This window comes from Aaosphaeria arxii (assembly GCF_010015735.1).
Source record: "Aaosphaeria arxii CBS 175.79 unplaced genomic scaffold BU24scaffold_11, whole genome shotgun sequence".
In the NCBI taxonomy this organism is placed as follows: Eukaryota; Fungi; Ascomycota; class Dothideomycetes; order Pleosporales; genus Aaosphaeria; species Aaosphaeria arxii.
Genome location: NW_022983484.1, coordinates 990177 through 1006102, shown reverse-complemented (window position 1 = coordinate 1006102; position 15926 = coordinate 990177). Strand labels below are relative to the sequence as shown.

The window sequence follows — 15926 nt, the reverse complement described above, 5'->3', positions numbered from 1 at the left end:
CCACAGTGAATAACAAACTTCAAATTCAAACCCCGCTCTTTGTCTTGCGTGATGTGAATCGAGTGAGCGAGTCTTTTCGCGAAGTGATTTGGGTCGAAGTCAATGAAGGTATGACTTACCTATACTAGTTCCAACTTACAGACGTGTATAGTGTGACGACGGGCTGTGGCAAGTAGCAGCAAGTAGACGAGCATATAGGCATTGATGATGGTACATTCCATGAACGAGGGAGTACAACAGACATGTTTGAATTTCTTATTCAATTGAGGGGGAAACGTAAGGCTTTTCCTCCGTCCGTTCGGCAAGATACGTGCGAGCACTGAGTACACACTGGAAGTGATAACCACGATTGGAAGCCTCCCACTGTCCCGTCCGCATAAAAAAAAATAAAAACTGGAGAAAGAAAAGAAAGAACACCTGGGAACTCCCACCACGCTAACATTGACCGGACGGACGAACGGACTGAGTATACCCAAGAAGCCAAAGACTGGAATAGTGGAAGGAAGATGAACGCCTGGTAATGATATAGATCCCTCTGTGCAAATATTGAGAACAGATCTGCTGGTACACTGTTCGTGCTTACACTGCCATCGCCAAGCAGAAATAGCTAGATAGGTCTTTTTGCATCATCATTTCTCGGGCTCCGCTTCAGCCTTCTGAGCGGCCTCCGTCTGGGCTTCAGCACGTTCATCTTCCTCGGTCCGTTCCTTAAGCCCCTCGTCCTTCTTTTCCTGAATCTCTTCGGCCTTAGTCTCGTCGTCCTTCATCTCAACATCGCCTTCTGCAGTAGCCTCTGCTTCGGCTGTCTCGGTAGCTACCGCGGGCGCTGGAGACTCGGGTGGGGTGACAACTCCTGCAGGTGATCGTGAGCGCGATGTAGGAGCATCTTGTGGAGCGGCTTCTGTCGTTGCTTCTACTGCGGCGGGTTCAGCCTCTTTCTCGGGTGCGGTCTCTTCTTTCTCAACAGCCTCCGCGGCTTCATCATTGTCGGCGGCATCCATATCGATGTCGCCGTCTTCATCAGCGCCTGCAACGGGCGTCGGCTTCTCCGATGTTGCTGCTCCAGTTGCACCTTTGGAGGACGCACGGCTCGCTGATTGTTGAGGCGGGGCAGGACTTGGCTGCTGGGTGGTTCGAGCACTCTCGCCATTGAGGGCACGGGCGCCATTGGGTGTGCTTTCGCCATCGTCAGGGAGGGCATCGGGATTTTGGAAATCCATGATGTTGCGCCTCCGCTTTTGCCCGGGCTGTCTGCGCACTCCGAGACTTTCCTTGTACTCTTCATCCTCGCTAGCATCTTCGAACTCGGCCTCGTTGTCGATCTGTTGATCGCGTTGACGTTGGGTCACACGCTTATCTGGGTTCGCATCGGCGTCCAGGTCATCCATTTCATCTTCATCGTCCGAGTCCATGCCACGGTTCAGCGACTCGGCCGGGATATTCGTGAAAGCCTCCACGGAAGGTTTTCCAGTGCGTCGGATGTTCTCTATGACAGTGGACTTGATCTTGTGTAGATAGTCATGCGAGTTGGCGTTCTCCATATTGGAGGGGCGCACGTTCAGTTCGTAGTCGGGGGCGAAGTACTGTTTGCGTTAGATCAACATGTTTCTTCTTTGTTGAATACAAAGCCTTACCTCGTAATAGTCGTTGAAAGGAAGTTGAGGCGACATCTGCTGATTAACGAGGCAACCGGTCTCGTAAGCCCATGTGCGGGCGACATTTCGCATGGTGTAGCCACCACCTCCGAGAACAATGACCGGAACACCAAAGCTCTTCACGAACTGCACGCAATTGGCGTGGCCTTTCATGCTGAGGTTGAAGCAGCCTAGCCTATCTCCAGACAAAGAATCTCCACCACACTGTAGGACAATAGCTTCGGGACCGTAGTACGTCATCACGGCATCGATGACAGGCTCGAAGATGTTCTTGTATGTCTCGTCTGTGATGCCATCGCGCAGAGGGAAATTGACCGAGTAATTCTTACCCGTGCCAACACCAATGTCGCGAAGCTCGCCTGTGCCTGGGAAGTACTCTCCGTACTTGTGGAATGACACTGTCATCACTCGATCGGTTGTGTAGAATGCTTCCTCCACGCCGTCGCCATGATGGACGTCAATGTCGATGTACAACACACGTTGCTTATACCTAAGAAGCTCGATGATACCAAGAACAATATCTAGTCACCGTATTAGCATGCACTTGCTCGGGCCAGTTCGTCAGAAGGCATACCATTGACGTAGCAGAAACCACTAGCTTCGCTCTTCTTTGCGTGATGCAAACCGCCAGCCCAGTTGACGGCAACGTCACACTTTCCACGGTTCAAGCGCGCAGCACCTTCCATTGTTCCACCGGCGCTGATGCCGCAGAATTCGAACAGACCGTCGAACACGGGACAGTCGTCACCAACATTGTACTTGCTTTGCTCTTTTGCAAAGCTGTCCATGTTATCGGGAGTCACTTTGTAGAGGAAATCGATGTATTCGTCTGTGTGAAATTGCGTCATCTCGTACTTGGAAGCTGGTTTGGCGCGCTGTAGTATGTTAGCATATGGTGGGGAGTGCAAGAGCGCGCGGCGCAAGTCGCGCGGGAAAAAGGTTGGAGGACATACGTAGATTTCCATTTTGCTATACAGACCATAGTTCATGATCAAGCTGTGGGCCATCCTTATTCGATGTGGCTTCATAGGATGCCCTGCGACGTATGCGTAATTTCCTACATCGGAATCATAGAAGTAGGCGACTTTCTTATTCGATGCGGTGGTGCCGTTCATGTTCAAGGTCGCGCTGCCGTTGAGAAGAGGTGTGGCGTCTTGCGCCATGGTGAGAAGATCGTTGCAGTCGTTTCGTTACAGTCGTGACAAAGGTTTGGATTGGATTGGACTGGTAGGGGGAACAAGTGCAGTACTTGCTTTATATGTGAACGGGAGGGGGAGGGATGGGGTAACGGTAATGTGGTTCGAGGGCAGGCGACGGAGGTGTCGAGTGGTGGGTGGTGAATGAATGAATAGCTGGGAACAATACGAGTACAATGAGAGGGCGTGAGACAATAAGGAAGAGCTCCGCGCTAGTCGTCAAGGTGGTAAGGGTAAGAGCCACCCATGCAATCCCCCGAGGATCGTCCGAATCGGTACGGATCAACCATAACCCCCGATGACCGCCGCCGCCGCCAGAGAGCTCCGTGAACATCAACACCACGAGAGCTTCTTCTCCGTCATCACCACCAGCATTACGATTCGCCTCCATTCCCACGGATTTCCGCCATAGTACATCTCACACCTTCTCCGCCTATATATCTGCAAGCACCCCCGATTTTCTGCCCCCCAATACGCTACTACCAATAACAACAACAACACCATGGATCGGTTAAGCCGAATGCTCGCGGCCGCCCAGAGTATGGGCGGCATGGGAGGACCCGCGCAAGACACAATCCTGATCGATAACTCTGAAACCGTCTACATCTCTTCTCTCGCGCTGCTGAAGATGCTGCGGCACGGACGTGCTGGTGTGCCGATGGAGGTCATGGGTCTGATGTTGGGAGAGTTCGTAGATGACTACACAGTCCGGGTGGTGGACGTCTTCGCCATGCCACAGTCCGGAACAGGTGTGTCAGTCGAGGCTGTGGATCCGGTGTTCCAGACCAAGATGATGGACATGCTACGACAGACGGGAAGGTAAGCTTCAGAAGAATACCGTTCTATTTACAAGATGCATTGCTGACATATCTGCTATCACAGGCAAGAGACAGTAGTAGGCTGGTATCACTCGCATCCTGGATTCGGCTGCTGGCTATCCTCCGTCGATATCAACACCCAGCAATCCTTCGAACAACTCACACCCCGCGCCGTCGCCGTCGTGGTCGACCCCATCCAGTCCGTGAAGGGCAAGGTCGTCATCGATGCCTTCCGCCTGATCAACCCACAAACCCTCATGATGGGCCACGAACCCCGCCAGACCACCTCCAACGTCGGCCACCTCAACAAGCCTTCGATTCAGGCACTCATCCACGGGCTTAATAGGCACTACTACTCCATAGGCATCAACTACCGAAAGACGGGTCTTGAGGAGAACATGCTGATGAACCTGCACAAGCACGTGTGGACGGAGGCGCTGCTCATGGACGACTTCCGAGAAGAGGGCGTGCGAAACAAGGACAGGCTGCAGAAGCTGGTGAGCCTGGCAGAGGGATACGAGAAGAGGGTGAAGGAGGAGACGGAGTTGACCAAGGAGCAACTGAAGACGCGATACGTCGGCAAGGTGGACCCGAAGAAGCGTACGTATCCCGGATTTTTTTTCATACACCTGGACTGCGGGTGCTAACAATCTATAGATCTCGAAGACGTCGGCCAGAAACTCATCGAAGACAACATCGTCTCCGTCTCGCGACAAATGATCGACAAGGAAGCCAGCGTTCCCAAGACGGGCTCAAGATCAGAACGCAACGCCCACGGCGACGGCGATGTCGAGATGGACGAGTAGAGAAACGAAAGGCATCTGGCAAGGGCGAGCGATATCATAGGATACGGTACGATACCACTATCACGACAAAACCGTGTAGAGGGATACGGAATCAGCATTTGTGACAAGGCCGTTATACTACTCGTAGACTCCGGTCGGGGGGGCGGACTCAGTTGGAACGACGCCATCCCCCGTGATTTTAGAAGAAGTAAAGCTTCCAAAACAGCGTTCCTCCCTCTCGGCATCAAATAGCCCCCCCATCTGCTGCCATTCCTTCTAGCGGCAACTCCAAGCATGAAATATGAGCAAAACATTAATTTCAAACATCATGTCCACAAAATCACCGTTGTCCCACGTGAACTCGCCTTTGACTCAGACCCGATTCAGTTTTCTTTTTCTTGCCATTCGTAGCTAGCTAGCTAGCTAGCTCATCTCGATGATAGTTAAATGTAAAAGAGGGGTATAGATAGTTAGGTAAGATCTTGCTCGTAACGACAACAAAAAACCGCCAGCCAGAAAACGCAACAAAAGTTCCGCCCGTAGAAGAATGCCTCCAGCGATCCAACCCGTTCCAGCGCCAGAAGAAAGATCCAAAAGGAAAGAATCCAAAGCAAGCTCCTCCTGTAGTGTAACTATGCATCCAAAGACATTCATACAACAAAGCCTCCCACCCAATTCCATCTAAGAACGAAAAGGAAAGATGCCTCATTTCTTACAACATCCTCCTTTTTCTCTTTCTCCCCCGGGATTCAAACAGACGAACGAACGAAAGATCGATCGATCGAACACTACACCTCCGCAGCACCTCCCTCCGCCTCCGCCTTCCCTCCCGACTCGACGACCTCCCCCGGGAACGGCTTCCGGCCATACACGCAGCGCACCTCATGCCAGAAATGGTTCTTGCGATCCTTAATCACTTTCCTGAACTCTTTCACGAAGCCCTGCACCTCCTCGTACGTCCAGCCGAGCACGCGCGTATACAGCGCGATGACCCACCCCTCGATGCCGTCCGCCCAGTTGCGCTCGCCCCACCGCCCCATGTCCTTGAGGTGCGGGTCCGAGGGCCAGGGCCCGATCGGCCAGACGAAGCGGTGCTCTTCGACGTCGACGAAGCCGGCGGCGAGCATGTAGGATTTCATGTGGCGGATCGTGCGGAAGGTCATCCCCGTGCGGTTGTCGCCGAGGGAGAGGATCGAGTTGGAGAATTGGGTGTACATTTGGTGGGCGTGGGCGGGGTTGTTGGGGTCCGCGTTCGTGTCGATGCTGAATTCGAGGTGCTCGAAGTAGCCGCCGGGTTTGAGGTGTCTGGTTTGGAGTGGTTAGGAGATGGTGATGCGGGCGTGGGGTTTCGGGGGTTGAGTACGGGAAAGGGGGAGTGAGAGAGGGGGAGGAGGTCGGGCTTACTTGTATGCTTGCTCGTAGAGATACGGCCAATCTCTCACACAACCTGTGAGGCCTCGCACGTGCACAAAGTCGAACGAATCTCGTGGGTACGTCCATTCCGAACATGCGTCGTCTACTTCGAAGCGGATGTTTGGAGGGGCGGTGGTGACTTGGGTGGGCGAAAGGTCTGTGCCGATGATTTCGGCGGAAGGGAAGTAGTCCGCCATGTCTCTGGGGATATTGTTAGCAGTCTGCTCGCGGATTTGAATGGACAAGGAGCTTGGGACAGATATATGATTTGGGGGAGGTGAAGAGATCGGGATAGAGATGAGGTAAATGAGAGGTGGACATACATTGCCCATAGACCTGTTCCAGTGCCAACGTCGAGGATCATCTCCGGATCATCTATAGGTGCGAGGAAGAGTTTGTCGTCGAGTGTCAGGAGCCAAAGATGGTGTCTGCAGATTGGTCAGATTCCATCTTTTGAGGTCTATAGAATCCTGTATAGATTTGAAAACTTACACCACCATCTCATACGAAGCATATTTATCGTCGTTGGGTCCATAGAATTGACCATCCCCTAAAGAAAGCTCAATTAGATATAGGAACGTTCAAGAGAAGTAGCAGGACTTACGAAACGCATGATATCGCCTGCCGTTCTCATATCGATATCGCGTGACGCTCGATGCTAATGACTGACCCCTTTCGAACGATTAAAACTATATTCTTTTGTACGCGATTAGGTTGATGTGGTTGAGGACATACGAGGTATATGTCATACGATCATCATCGTACTCATCTTGATACTTATCGTATGCTGAGTCCTATTTTCATTGTCAGATACTCAGGTCGAATAATGTAAAACATGTCGGTGATCAGTCATGCTATGTTTGCATACACATGGTGAATGCTAGTAGCAAGGATCGACCATTATAATTGATTGGCTGATCATGCTCGATTGCCAGAAATGTAGAAGGTCGGGCAAATCTCGGCAAGCAGCAGCAACGGCCGCTTCACCGCATGATTTGTAACCTCACACATGAAGGCTCAAAGGGAATGAAAAATAAGGGAGAGGCGTTTCATGTTCGTGTGCGGGGCAGACGAGCAAGCAAACACATGGGGTGATATCGATAAAGGTGAAGACGATAGAGGAGTGGGTAAGGGAAGTAGGGTAGACGTACGATGGCTATGTCGTGGGCATCCTCGGGCAGCATCTTCGACATGCTGAGTTGCTCGAGTGGATCCAGTTTGTCGGTATTCTGGGGGAAAACCAAGTGGAGGGGGCCTGCTGCTATGGCGGCGGCGCCCTACACTAATTTTCCTTTTGCTCGCAGCTTGCGATACGTCAAGTCAAAGACAAGTCAGGTCCAGTTAAGACGAGACGGAAGGGTGGAGGGTTCCGAATATCGGGGTCGGGGTGCGTTCAGTGCTACTGCTGGAATGCGGCGAGGGCGTCCTGTTGGTGCTGATGGTTCTGTCGGTGGTAGTATCGTTGCCGCAACGAAACAAACGACAGCGGGTGCTAATGTCGAGTAGAGTACCGGCAGTATGGGTATGAATGGCCGGGTCGTAGCTATGTCTTTGAATCCGAGATGTGAGGACAATGGGAGTCGTTCTGGCGGATAGTCGTGCTAGATGAGACCAAATGTGAATGGAGATCACGGGAATTGGAGAATAGGTGGAAGAAGAGAAGTAGCTGGAGATGAAGATGAAGATGGAAGGGAAGGGAAGAACAAGAACAAGAGCAGCAGGAAATAACTGAGAAGACGTTACTTCAGACGAGGAACGTAGTTAGTAGAGTAGGGGTAGGGTAGTTAAGGTAAGGTGGTGGTGGTGGTGGTGGGTATGCGCAATGAGTGGATGGATGGAAGGATGATCCGTTAGAGGAAGAGAGAGCGAAGATGAGGTGCGGCGGTAGACAAGCGGGGTGATGGGTGATGGGTGATGGGTGATGCTTCTGCCAGTGCCAGTGCCAGTGCTTGCATGATCGGTCCGTTGTCTTGGTCTTGCATCTATGTACATACACCATCACAACTACATACACCGCAACTATCAAAAATATGAATACTGTGTTACATTACTATATCAAATTCACATCACCAATCATACAAACACAATATTCTCCCAGCACAATAATTTCCACTTTCTTCTCACCAACACAGCACCTCTCAACCCTGTCCGCATCCAGCTACTACCCCAAAAGTACGCCAACTGTACCGTACTTTCGACTTCAGCCTCACCGAACCCAACCTAGCGGCTCAGCACTCAAAATTGCTAAATCGGGAGAATAGTCTCGAAACAAACCTGTGAGTTCTGAGCAGTAGCAGTAGCTAGCAGAAGTACCCTAGGGGACGGAAACTCTGGATGGCATGATGGGTGTGGCTCCAACCTACCCAACTAGCCTGTTGCCAGCTGTCTGGCTCTGGGACCCCCCCTCCCCCCTCCCCGGATGCGGACGCGGATACATGCGGGCGGGCGCTGATGCACCTGTGTTCCCATCCAGTCGGTCCGTTGTCTTGTTGGGTTGTTAGGATACGAGTAGAGTATGTCGATGTTTTGATTGAAAGGTCTTCGTGGTCATTGTTGTTCAATCGTTGATGGGCGGATAGATGAATGGGCGTTGAACGGGATGTTCCGACCTCGACATGATATGTATTGTGGTATGATATATGATATGGGAAACTCCAATTCTGAGGCATGTATGGTGTACTAATGAATAGTACTTTTCTCATCCATCAGTAAACTACAGCACATATGCAGGAAATCGCCGACGTGTAATATAATAATGAAGCGAAGCGAAGCCACGCACACCACCGAAACACGGTACAGGATCCTTTAGCACGTACGAGACGAGCCCACCATGATAACGCACTGTTGACTCGAGACCTCTGGTGTTCGAACCAAAGCAAGACAAGGCAAGGTAAGATAAAGCACCTAGGGTGAAGGCACAAGCAAGGGAAAGAAGAAAGAAGCGACCCAGCGCCGGGCGGTCTATCCGGTACCTCAATTAATTACCTGAAGAAAGAAATTCGCCGATTACGAAGAGGCTCCCTACTCGTACATACTCGTGACACCCACACACCTTACTTGAAAAATGACTTATTATTCAAGGTTCGGGTTTTTCTTTCATCTTGTTCGATCGTATGGAGATTCTATCCGCCCTATATCTGACTGACTAGTAACTATTCCTCGTACCAAACCATCTGGGAGTACCAGTACTCCACCATACCTCAACCCTCCCCATCGATCAAATCAATCCCACTCCCCCCAAACCAAGCCAAATAATCCCCTCTACCATAACAACTTGCACATTCACCTAACCCTCAATCAAAACTCCGTGCTTGTACTCTGTAGTTCCCATCGTCAGTTATGGTGTGCACTGTGCCCATGACCCGCCCCGCCGGATACGGCACCCACCTACGACATTAGTCCGATCGCCGCCCGCCCCGAGACAGCGGCGGCAGGTCAGCCCTGAATCCTTCTCCAGGGTCTCGGTACCGAAATATGTGTGCTTACGCTGGTTTGAGGTCTCGAATTGCACGATCGTGGGGGAACACATATGCGTGCGTGAAAGATCTGTATAGGTAATTTGGTTTGAGATGGGAAGGATGGGATGTGTGCGTGTTGGGATTGTGTATATGTGACTTTCTGTCGTCTTGTTCAACCCTAGAACCCCTCCAGCACGTTACATTTGTAAAAAGGGACAATGAAAGTACAAGCAAGACACAACACCTCTAATTCGTACCAAACCAGCACATCGACCGTTTCCATTCCTCATTATCTCATCTGATTCCCATTTTCATGGTCTTGATCTCCATGCCTGAGCCTAAATCTCCACAAGATTAAAGCTGATCAGCGCCAACATTTACAAGGGGTACATTCAGTCTCATCATATTGATAAAGGGACTTTTTAGCAGTGACAGTACCAGCAGAATCAATAGCAAAAGCTGTAAATCATAAACGATCACACAAACACTCTTCCTGCATTTCTCCCTCCCTCTCTGGCTATCTTTAGGTGCCCGCTCACGGCGCAGATGTAACTCCCCTTCCCCAACGTCTTCCCATGGAAAAAAGGCATCAAAGCAAAGCAAGGTAGAAAGGTAAACGTCAATACAAGACAAGAAAAGTATGTCAAATCCAATTACCTACCTAACTCGCCGGCTATCGGTTCGTCTGATGTAATCCAAGAGTCTACATGTACGTCAGAACAGAAATGCTGTTCGGGGGGAGGAGGTGTTTTAGAGAGAGGTGGAAGGAAGGAAGGGGACAGAGGGGTGGTCTATGGTGATGAAGATGGCGTCATGATTTTGAAGATGAAGCACGGATGGATGTGTGGAAAGTGGAGGGTAGGGAGATTGAGAGATGGGTGCGTGTAGTTGATTGATAGATAGATACTCGCGCCTCTAAGTGCGACAGAGGGAAGAATGCGGGTTAGTTATATTCGACTTGTTCATGTTGTGATGTATGGATCAATCTGTTCCCCCTTTCCCACGTACTTTCGGCGGTGGAGAGAGAACATGATGGATGACTTCAACATACATAGAGCTAATGAGTCAACAAGTGAATGTCAAAGACAAACATCAGGCACATGCATAGACGGATCGATACGTGTTCATTCTTTTATCATCATTCAATTCTGTACCATTTTTGTTCTGAGATAATAATCTTTTGTGTGAGAGAGAAAAAGTGTGATCCGAATCCCCTCCCGTCTACCCGGCCGGCCAAAAAGAGAGAAAAAAGACAATGATGAAGGGAAAAAATTTCTCCTCTTTACTCTCCTCAATTCATTCCCGTGCCTGTGATTGTGACAGGTCCTAGGCGTAGCGTAACCGCCGCCTCTCTTCTCATCATCAGTCTATCAATCTTGAGGCGTGCATCTTCATTCCCTTCATCTTATCCCTAATAACTGGGACGGTGGAGAATAAACCCATGATGGATCGTCCGTCCCCTCTTTTTCGGAAGAGTAACGTGCAAGTGCAAGAAACAACAAGCCGCCCCGCCATATGTCCTTCATTGGCTTTCTTTGGTATTACGACAAAATCCCCCTCCCACAAAGACCCCCATTGCCTGAATCCACCCCTGACTGCCCACCCGAAAACGAAATTATAGAAAAGAACGCCAGTACCAGAAAAAGAAGCTGGAAAGTGGAGAACGTATAGGAGGTTTGCGTCTGGAAAGAAAGAAACACAGATGATAAGACATGCTACCCAACAACGCCAGACCCAGAGTGCCCCCAAGCCGTGAGCCGTGAGCGTGAGACATGAACAGAACGTATCAGAAAAGGCAAAAAAGGAACAAACGATGAACAAACGACGAAAGAGGGCAAGCAATATATGGCAACGCTTTTCCGCAAGGAAAGAGGGAGGAAAAAAATTATGAAATGTGAGAGTGTGGTTTTGTACACCGACGATGCAGGTCTGCATCACTCAAAGGGAGAATCTCAGGCGTTCCGATCTAGACACTGTTGGACCTGAATACCCTAAATTCAGGGGTGTCCGGCAGGTTTGCCATGGTCGCTGCCTTGGTATTCGGTCGTCGAGGGAGTTCCACGAACCTTCTTGGCTCGCTCATCGTCGCTCGAGGAATTGGAATGGCTGGAGCTGCCGTCGTCCAAGTTGATGTTGCCATCCTTGGACTCCCGTCGGAGGCGGTCTGCCTTGTCCTTCAAGATCTTCGCTTGCTCTGCTGCGCGTTGCGCGCGAATCTGCTTCTTCCACATGGCTGCATAGTGTCCGTTCTTCTCCAGCAACTCCTCATGCGTGCCTCGTTCGGCCACCTTGCCCTTGTGGAGAACCAGAATTTGGTCGGCATGAGTAATCGTGCTAAGACGGTGCGCGATGATCAGCATGGTGCGGCCCTGCGCTAGCGCCGTAAACGCTTCTTGGATGTGTTGCTCGGTTTCCGTGTCGAGCGCAGCGGTGGCCTCATCAAGCATGATGATGCGGGGATTCTTCAGAATGGTACGCGCAATCGCCACCCGTTGCTTCTCGCCACCGGAGAGGCGGAGACCACGCTCGCCTACCTTAGTCTCGTACTTATCCGGGAAGCCCAGGATCTTATCATGGATCGAAGCTGCACGACATGCGGCGTAAACCTCCTCATCCGTCGCATCGGGGTTGGCGTACTTCAAGTTGTACATGAGCGACTCGTTGAACAGGACCGTATCCTGGGGGACGACGCCAATGTGTCGCCGCACGGAATCAATGGTGAGCTCCTCGACATCGTGTCCGTCGACCTGGATGCTGCCAGACATGGTGTTGTAGAATCGGTACATGAGCCGGAATACGGTGGATTTTCCACCACCGGATTCGCCGACAAACGCGGTTGTGGTCCCTGGCGCACAGTGGAAATCGAGTCCCTGGAGGGCCGGTTTCCTCGTGTCGTAAGAGAAATGGACGTCGTTAAACCTGAGATTTCCCTCACACGACGGGAGCGTTGCCGCATCTGGAGCGTCGATGACCGTCGGTTGCTCCTTGAACAGCTCCAACATGCGCTCGGAATTGATCATGGCGGACTGGATCATCCTGTAGAAGGTGCCGAAGAAGTTGAGTGGACTTTGCAGCTGGCCCATGTACATGATCAGGGTAACGAATTTGCCAACTTCGCGCTGGCCCGTCGTAATCTGGTACGCCGCGATGAAGCATGTAGCCAGCAGACCGAGCATGAATACCATGTTCTGGGTAATGTTCATGAGGTTAAGCGAGAACAAGACCTGGTACTCAGCGGTCTGGAACTTGTTGACTGCATTGCGGTAACGGTTAAATTCGTACGCCTCAGCGTTGAAGTACTTTACGGTCTCGTAAGAAACCATGGAGTCGTTCCTGCATTTTGTTAGTCTGGGTGTCGTCGCATAGAGTGGAGATACAGATACTCACTTGACTGCATCTTCTTCTCTATCCGCATTGACCATTTCGCGGCGTATTTCAGCTCTCCATTGGGCCATGCGGATAGTCAGATAGATGTACCAGAAAGTTACGACAGCAATCACGAGTGCATAGTAGGCGTCGAACTTGATCAAAAAGTAGCCAATGGCGACAGCGAGATCGATGAGCATGGGGACGACCTGAAAGGTCACCTGCTCCAAAAAGGTGTTGATGGAGCTACCCTTTCCGAGGGCTGACAAGACCTCGCCAGTCTTCTTGCCGAGGTGGAAATCGAGGCTGAGGCTGTGCACGTGCTCGAATGCCGCAACGGACAACTCGCGATATGAATATTGCCCCACCGGGATCCAGAGCGTCGACCGCAGAGCCCCAAGCAAGCCATTGTTGCCTTGGACGAGGCGGAAAAATATGAAGATCAGGATCTCGGCCCATGCGTTGCCTGCGCGCTCACCAGCCAAGGTGCTGACGATCTTGCCGACTTGATCGGGAACGAGCAGATTGATGATGCGCTGAGCGATGACAATCAGGAAGCAGATGACTACCACCAACTGCAAGCGGCGGTCCTTTGATGGCCACAAGTAAGGGAAAAAGACACGGTATCCCTTGAGGTACTCCCACCAGCTGCGCGATGGAGCTCCCGTGGGCCGACTCCAAGCGGGCGGAGCAGCACCCTCACTATGCGGAGGTTTGCCACCAGCATTATTGATTGAGCCATAGCCATTCGCGTGACCATTCTCGGCCTGACCGTCGCGGTCCCCACCAAGCAAGGATGCGGTCTCGCTGGAGCTTCCCGCCTCTTGTGACGCCTTCCTGTTCCTGGGTAGGACAACGAAAATGAAGTAGAATGCGATAAGGGTGAGCAGTAGCACAATGCGGAGCAGGTCGACTGCAACTTCAGTGCTCTCCCATTCGGTCATGTGGAAGCGGTATCTGGGGTGGGCGGGCTTCTTCGCGGTAGGTTCCTTGTGCGTATGTGTGTAGATGGCGAGGGAGCATCCGAGCAAGACGATTTCGAGAGCGGTTGCCACGACCCATGTTGAAAGATGGGCGACGGTGGGAGACGGTTTCGAATCGAGGAGGGAGATCAGGAAAAGGCAGTAGATGAAGAAGGAGCCGACGAGGTAGATCTAGCCATGTGCATGTTAGAATGATATTTTTTCCCCTTTTCCCTTTCCTTTCAGGCATGTTGGGGACCAATTGAACATACGACGGTGTGTTGACCGCACCACCAATTCTCCTTGCGGGCGTATAGGGCATGAACGATGACATTGACGGCATTTCCGAGGAAGGTGAGGGCGGTGGCCAGAGACAACCATTCAAAGAGGCGCTTCTGACTCTGCGTGACGTCGTCGGTGACGGTCTTCTTGACGAAATTGCGGGTTGGGTCGTTTGCGGGCAGAGGCTTGCCGCCAGGGCCGAGTTGGTTTGATTTGGAGATATTAGAATTAGAATTAGTTGCAAGGATGCTGCGGGCGGTGAAAGCGGCGAGGAAGAAGACGAGCAGAAAGATGGGATAGGCGAATTGCAAGATCTTGACGGTCAAGCGAAGGTCATGGTTGCGGCGCATCCACTCGGGGGAGGTTGCGTTGGTGGTGAATAGGTTCAGCGAGGCCTCGACATCCAGCGGCGCGGCCATGATGGGTGTGGTGATGCAAGCAGCAGCGGCGTCGGCGTCGGCGGCAGCAATGCAATGCAATGCTTCACCGAGTGGAGGAAGGCGGTACTCGGTATCGAAGAGATCTCACCAGGCGCGGAGGTGGGGGGATGTGAGACAGGTGGTGATGGTGGTGGAGGGAGAAAAAGAAGAGAGGGAGGAAGGTAGGAGGGAAGAGAGAGGAGGAGGAGGAGAGATAGATGATTGTTGTATGTTAGTAGAAGGAAGGGAGAAGGGTGGGGTGGAGGGAATGGGAGGGGAGGATATGAGAAAAGAAAAGAAGAAGAGGAAGAGGAGGTGGAGGTGGAGGAGGAAGAGGATGAAGATGTATGAAATGTATGAGGAGGAGGGGAGGGAGAGTATGTATGAGGTAGAGATGTATGGTGGTGGTTGTAGTAGCTAGTAGGAGGTACTCGGTAGGTAGCTAGTAGTTGGTAATAGTGGTGGGAGTACTGCCTCTCCCGTAGTGTATACTAACAAAAGAAGGTCGTAGTCTCGTAGGGTGTGTGTAATATGTAACTGGAGAAGTGTAAAAGGTGTATTAATGGTGTAATGGTGCAGCTGCTTCTTCTTCTTCTAGCTCCCTTCGAGTAATACTCGTGGTGAGGTGCTTTTTTCTCTCTGGATTTGTATGAAGAAGTTCATCCAATTCATGTCTTCCCACCTCCTAGTCCTGACACGATCTCTTCATCATCTTTTTCATCTCTTCGTCCTTCTCTTCCCACTTGCTAAGACTTTCTCCGTACTTTAGTAAGTAGCCAGTCTACTAGTATGCTAAGTAGTAGGGTAGTAGGGCAAGGGAATAATTCGTCTACAAGGTTGGAGGTAACAGAGTCGAAGCTGGTCGCCGCCGCTTGTCGCCCACAGACGCGCCACCACTCAGGCTAATCCGATTACGATCTGCGCTAGTCCCGAATGGGCTTTTGAGCAGCCATCGGATCATGAGCGAATCCCTGTGATGTGTGTGTGTGTGGTGTGGGAGGGTGTCTGCCTCTGTGTGTGTGTGTGTACACGGAGTACACTGTAACTATGTGGGTGTGTGTGGATGGATTGTATGGGTTGGTTGGGCCGTTCTTGTGGATGGATGATTGTATGCATGTATGGGTGTACCGTGTAGGATGATGGAAGGATATAGATAGATACACTGTTACTGTGCAATGGTTGGATGGATGACTATCTGCAGTGCGGACATGGAGATGAACTGGCGGCATAGGATGCCATAGGATGGATGATGGATGATGAATGAGTGGATGGATGGACGGTATGAGCATTGTGAGCTTCCTATAGTTACAACTTACTTCCTTGCGCATCCTTTCTCATCGTCATCAGTGCATTGCATGTCTGTATGTTCTGGTATTCTCTACTAGGAATTGTACGGCGTATGTACTGTATGTAGGTACATACAGACAAGGTACATACATACATACATACCAGGTACCTAAGGTAGGCTATGGCATCATCATGGGTTGTTGAAGATGACAAGATTCATTCGTTATTTACCGTCCACCACATACATACAGGTACAGCCCTCCGTAGCCTACACATAGATGCAAA

At 51.2% G+C, this 15926-nt stretch overlaps 5 protein-coding genes across 5 annotated transcripts; 1 reads left to right on the top strand and 4 right to left on the bottom strand.

The window, feature by feature from the left end:
• Window positions 1-629: 629 nt before the first annotated feature.
• On the bottom strand, window positions 630-2770 carry BU24DRAFT_436683 (uncharacterized protein; the record flags this gene model as incomplete). Its single annotated transcript, XM_033530169.1, has 4 exons — window positions 630-1583; window positions 1635-2176; window positions 2230-2530; window positions 2609-2770. 4 exons carry the CDS (start codon window positions 2768-2770, stop codon window positions 630-632), a joined length of 1959 nt encoding a protein of 652 aa, XP_033378950.1.
• A 426-nt stretch (window positions 2771-3196) lies between these two features.
• BU24DRAFT_427726 (26S proteasome-like protein regulatory subunit) lies at window positions 3197-4790 on the top strand. The gene is made up of 3 exons (XM_033529285.1): window positions 3197-3670; window positions 3734-4269; window positions 4327-4790. Exons 1-3 carry the CDS (start codon window positions 3354-3356, stop codon window positions 4473-4475), a joined length of 1002 nt encoding a protein of 333 aa, XP_033378949.1. The 5' UTR covers window positions 3197-3353; the 3' UTR covers window positions 4476-4790.
• Window positions 4791-5242: 452 nt separating this feature from the next.
• BU24DRAFT_436681 (S-adenosyl-L-methionine-dependent methyltransferase) lies at window positions 5243-6636 on the bottom strand (the record flags this gene model as incomplete). Its single annotated transcript, XM_033530168.1, has 6 exons — window positions 5243-5759; window positions 5859-6068; window positions 6191-6295; window positions 6360-6417; window positions 6472-6532; window positions 6619-6636. The coding sequence occupies 6 exons, from the start codon at window positions 6634-6636 to the stop codon at window positions 5243-5245; spliced, it is 969 nt and encodes a 322-aa protein (XP_033378948.1).
• A 3999-nt stretch (window positions 6637-10635) lies between these two features.
• BU24DRAFT_61636 (uncharacterized protein) lies at window positions 10636-11579 on the bottom strand. The gene has a single exon (XM_033534474.1). It carries the CDS (start codon window positions 11258-11260, stop codon window positions 10688-10690), a length of 573 nt encoding a protein of 190 aa, XP_033378947.1. The 5' UTR covers window positions 11261-11579; the 3' UTR covers window positions 10636-10687.
• Window positions 11135-14815, bottom strand: BU24DRAFT_61629 (uncharacterized protein). Its single transcript, XM_033534473.1, has 3 exons — window positions 13926-14815; window positions 12713-13845; window positions 11135-12658 (listed from the first exon to the last, which is right to left on the bottom strand). Exons 1-3 carry the CDS (start codon window positions 14352-14354, stop codon window positions 11323-11325), a joined length of 2898 nt encoding a protein of 965 aa, XP_033378946.1. The 5' UTR covers window positions 14355-14815; the 3' UTR covers window positions 11135-11322.
• Between the last annotated feature and the right edge of the window lie 1111 nt (window positions 14816-15926).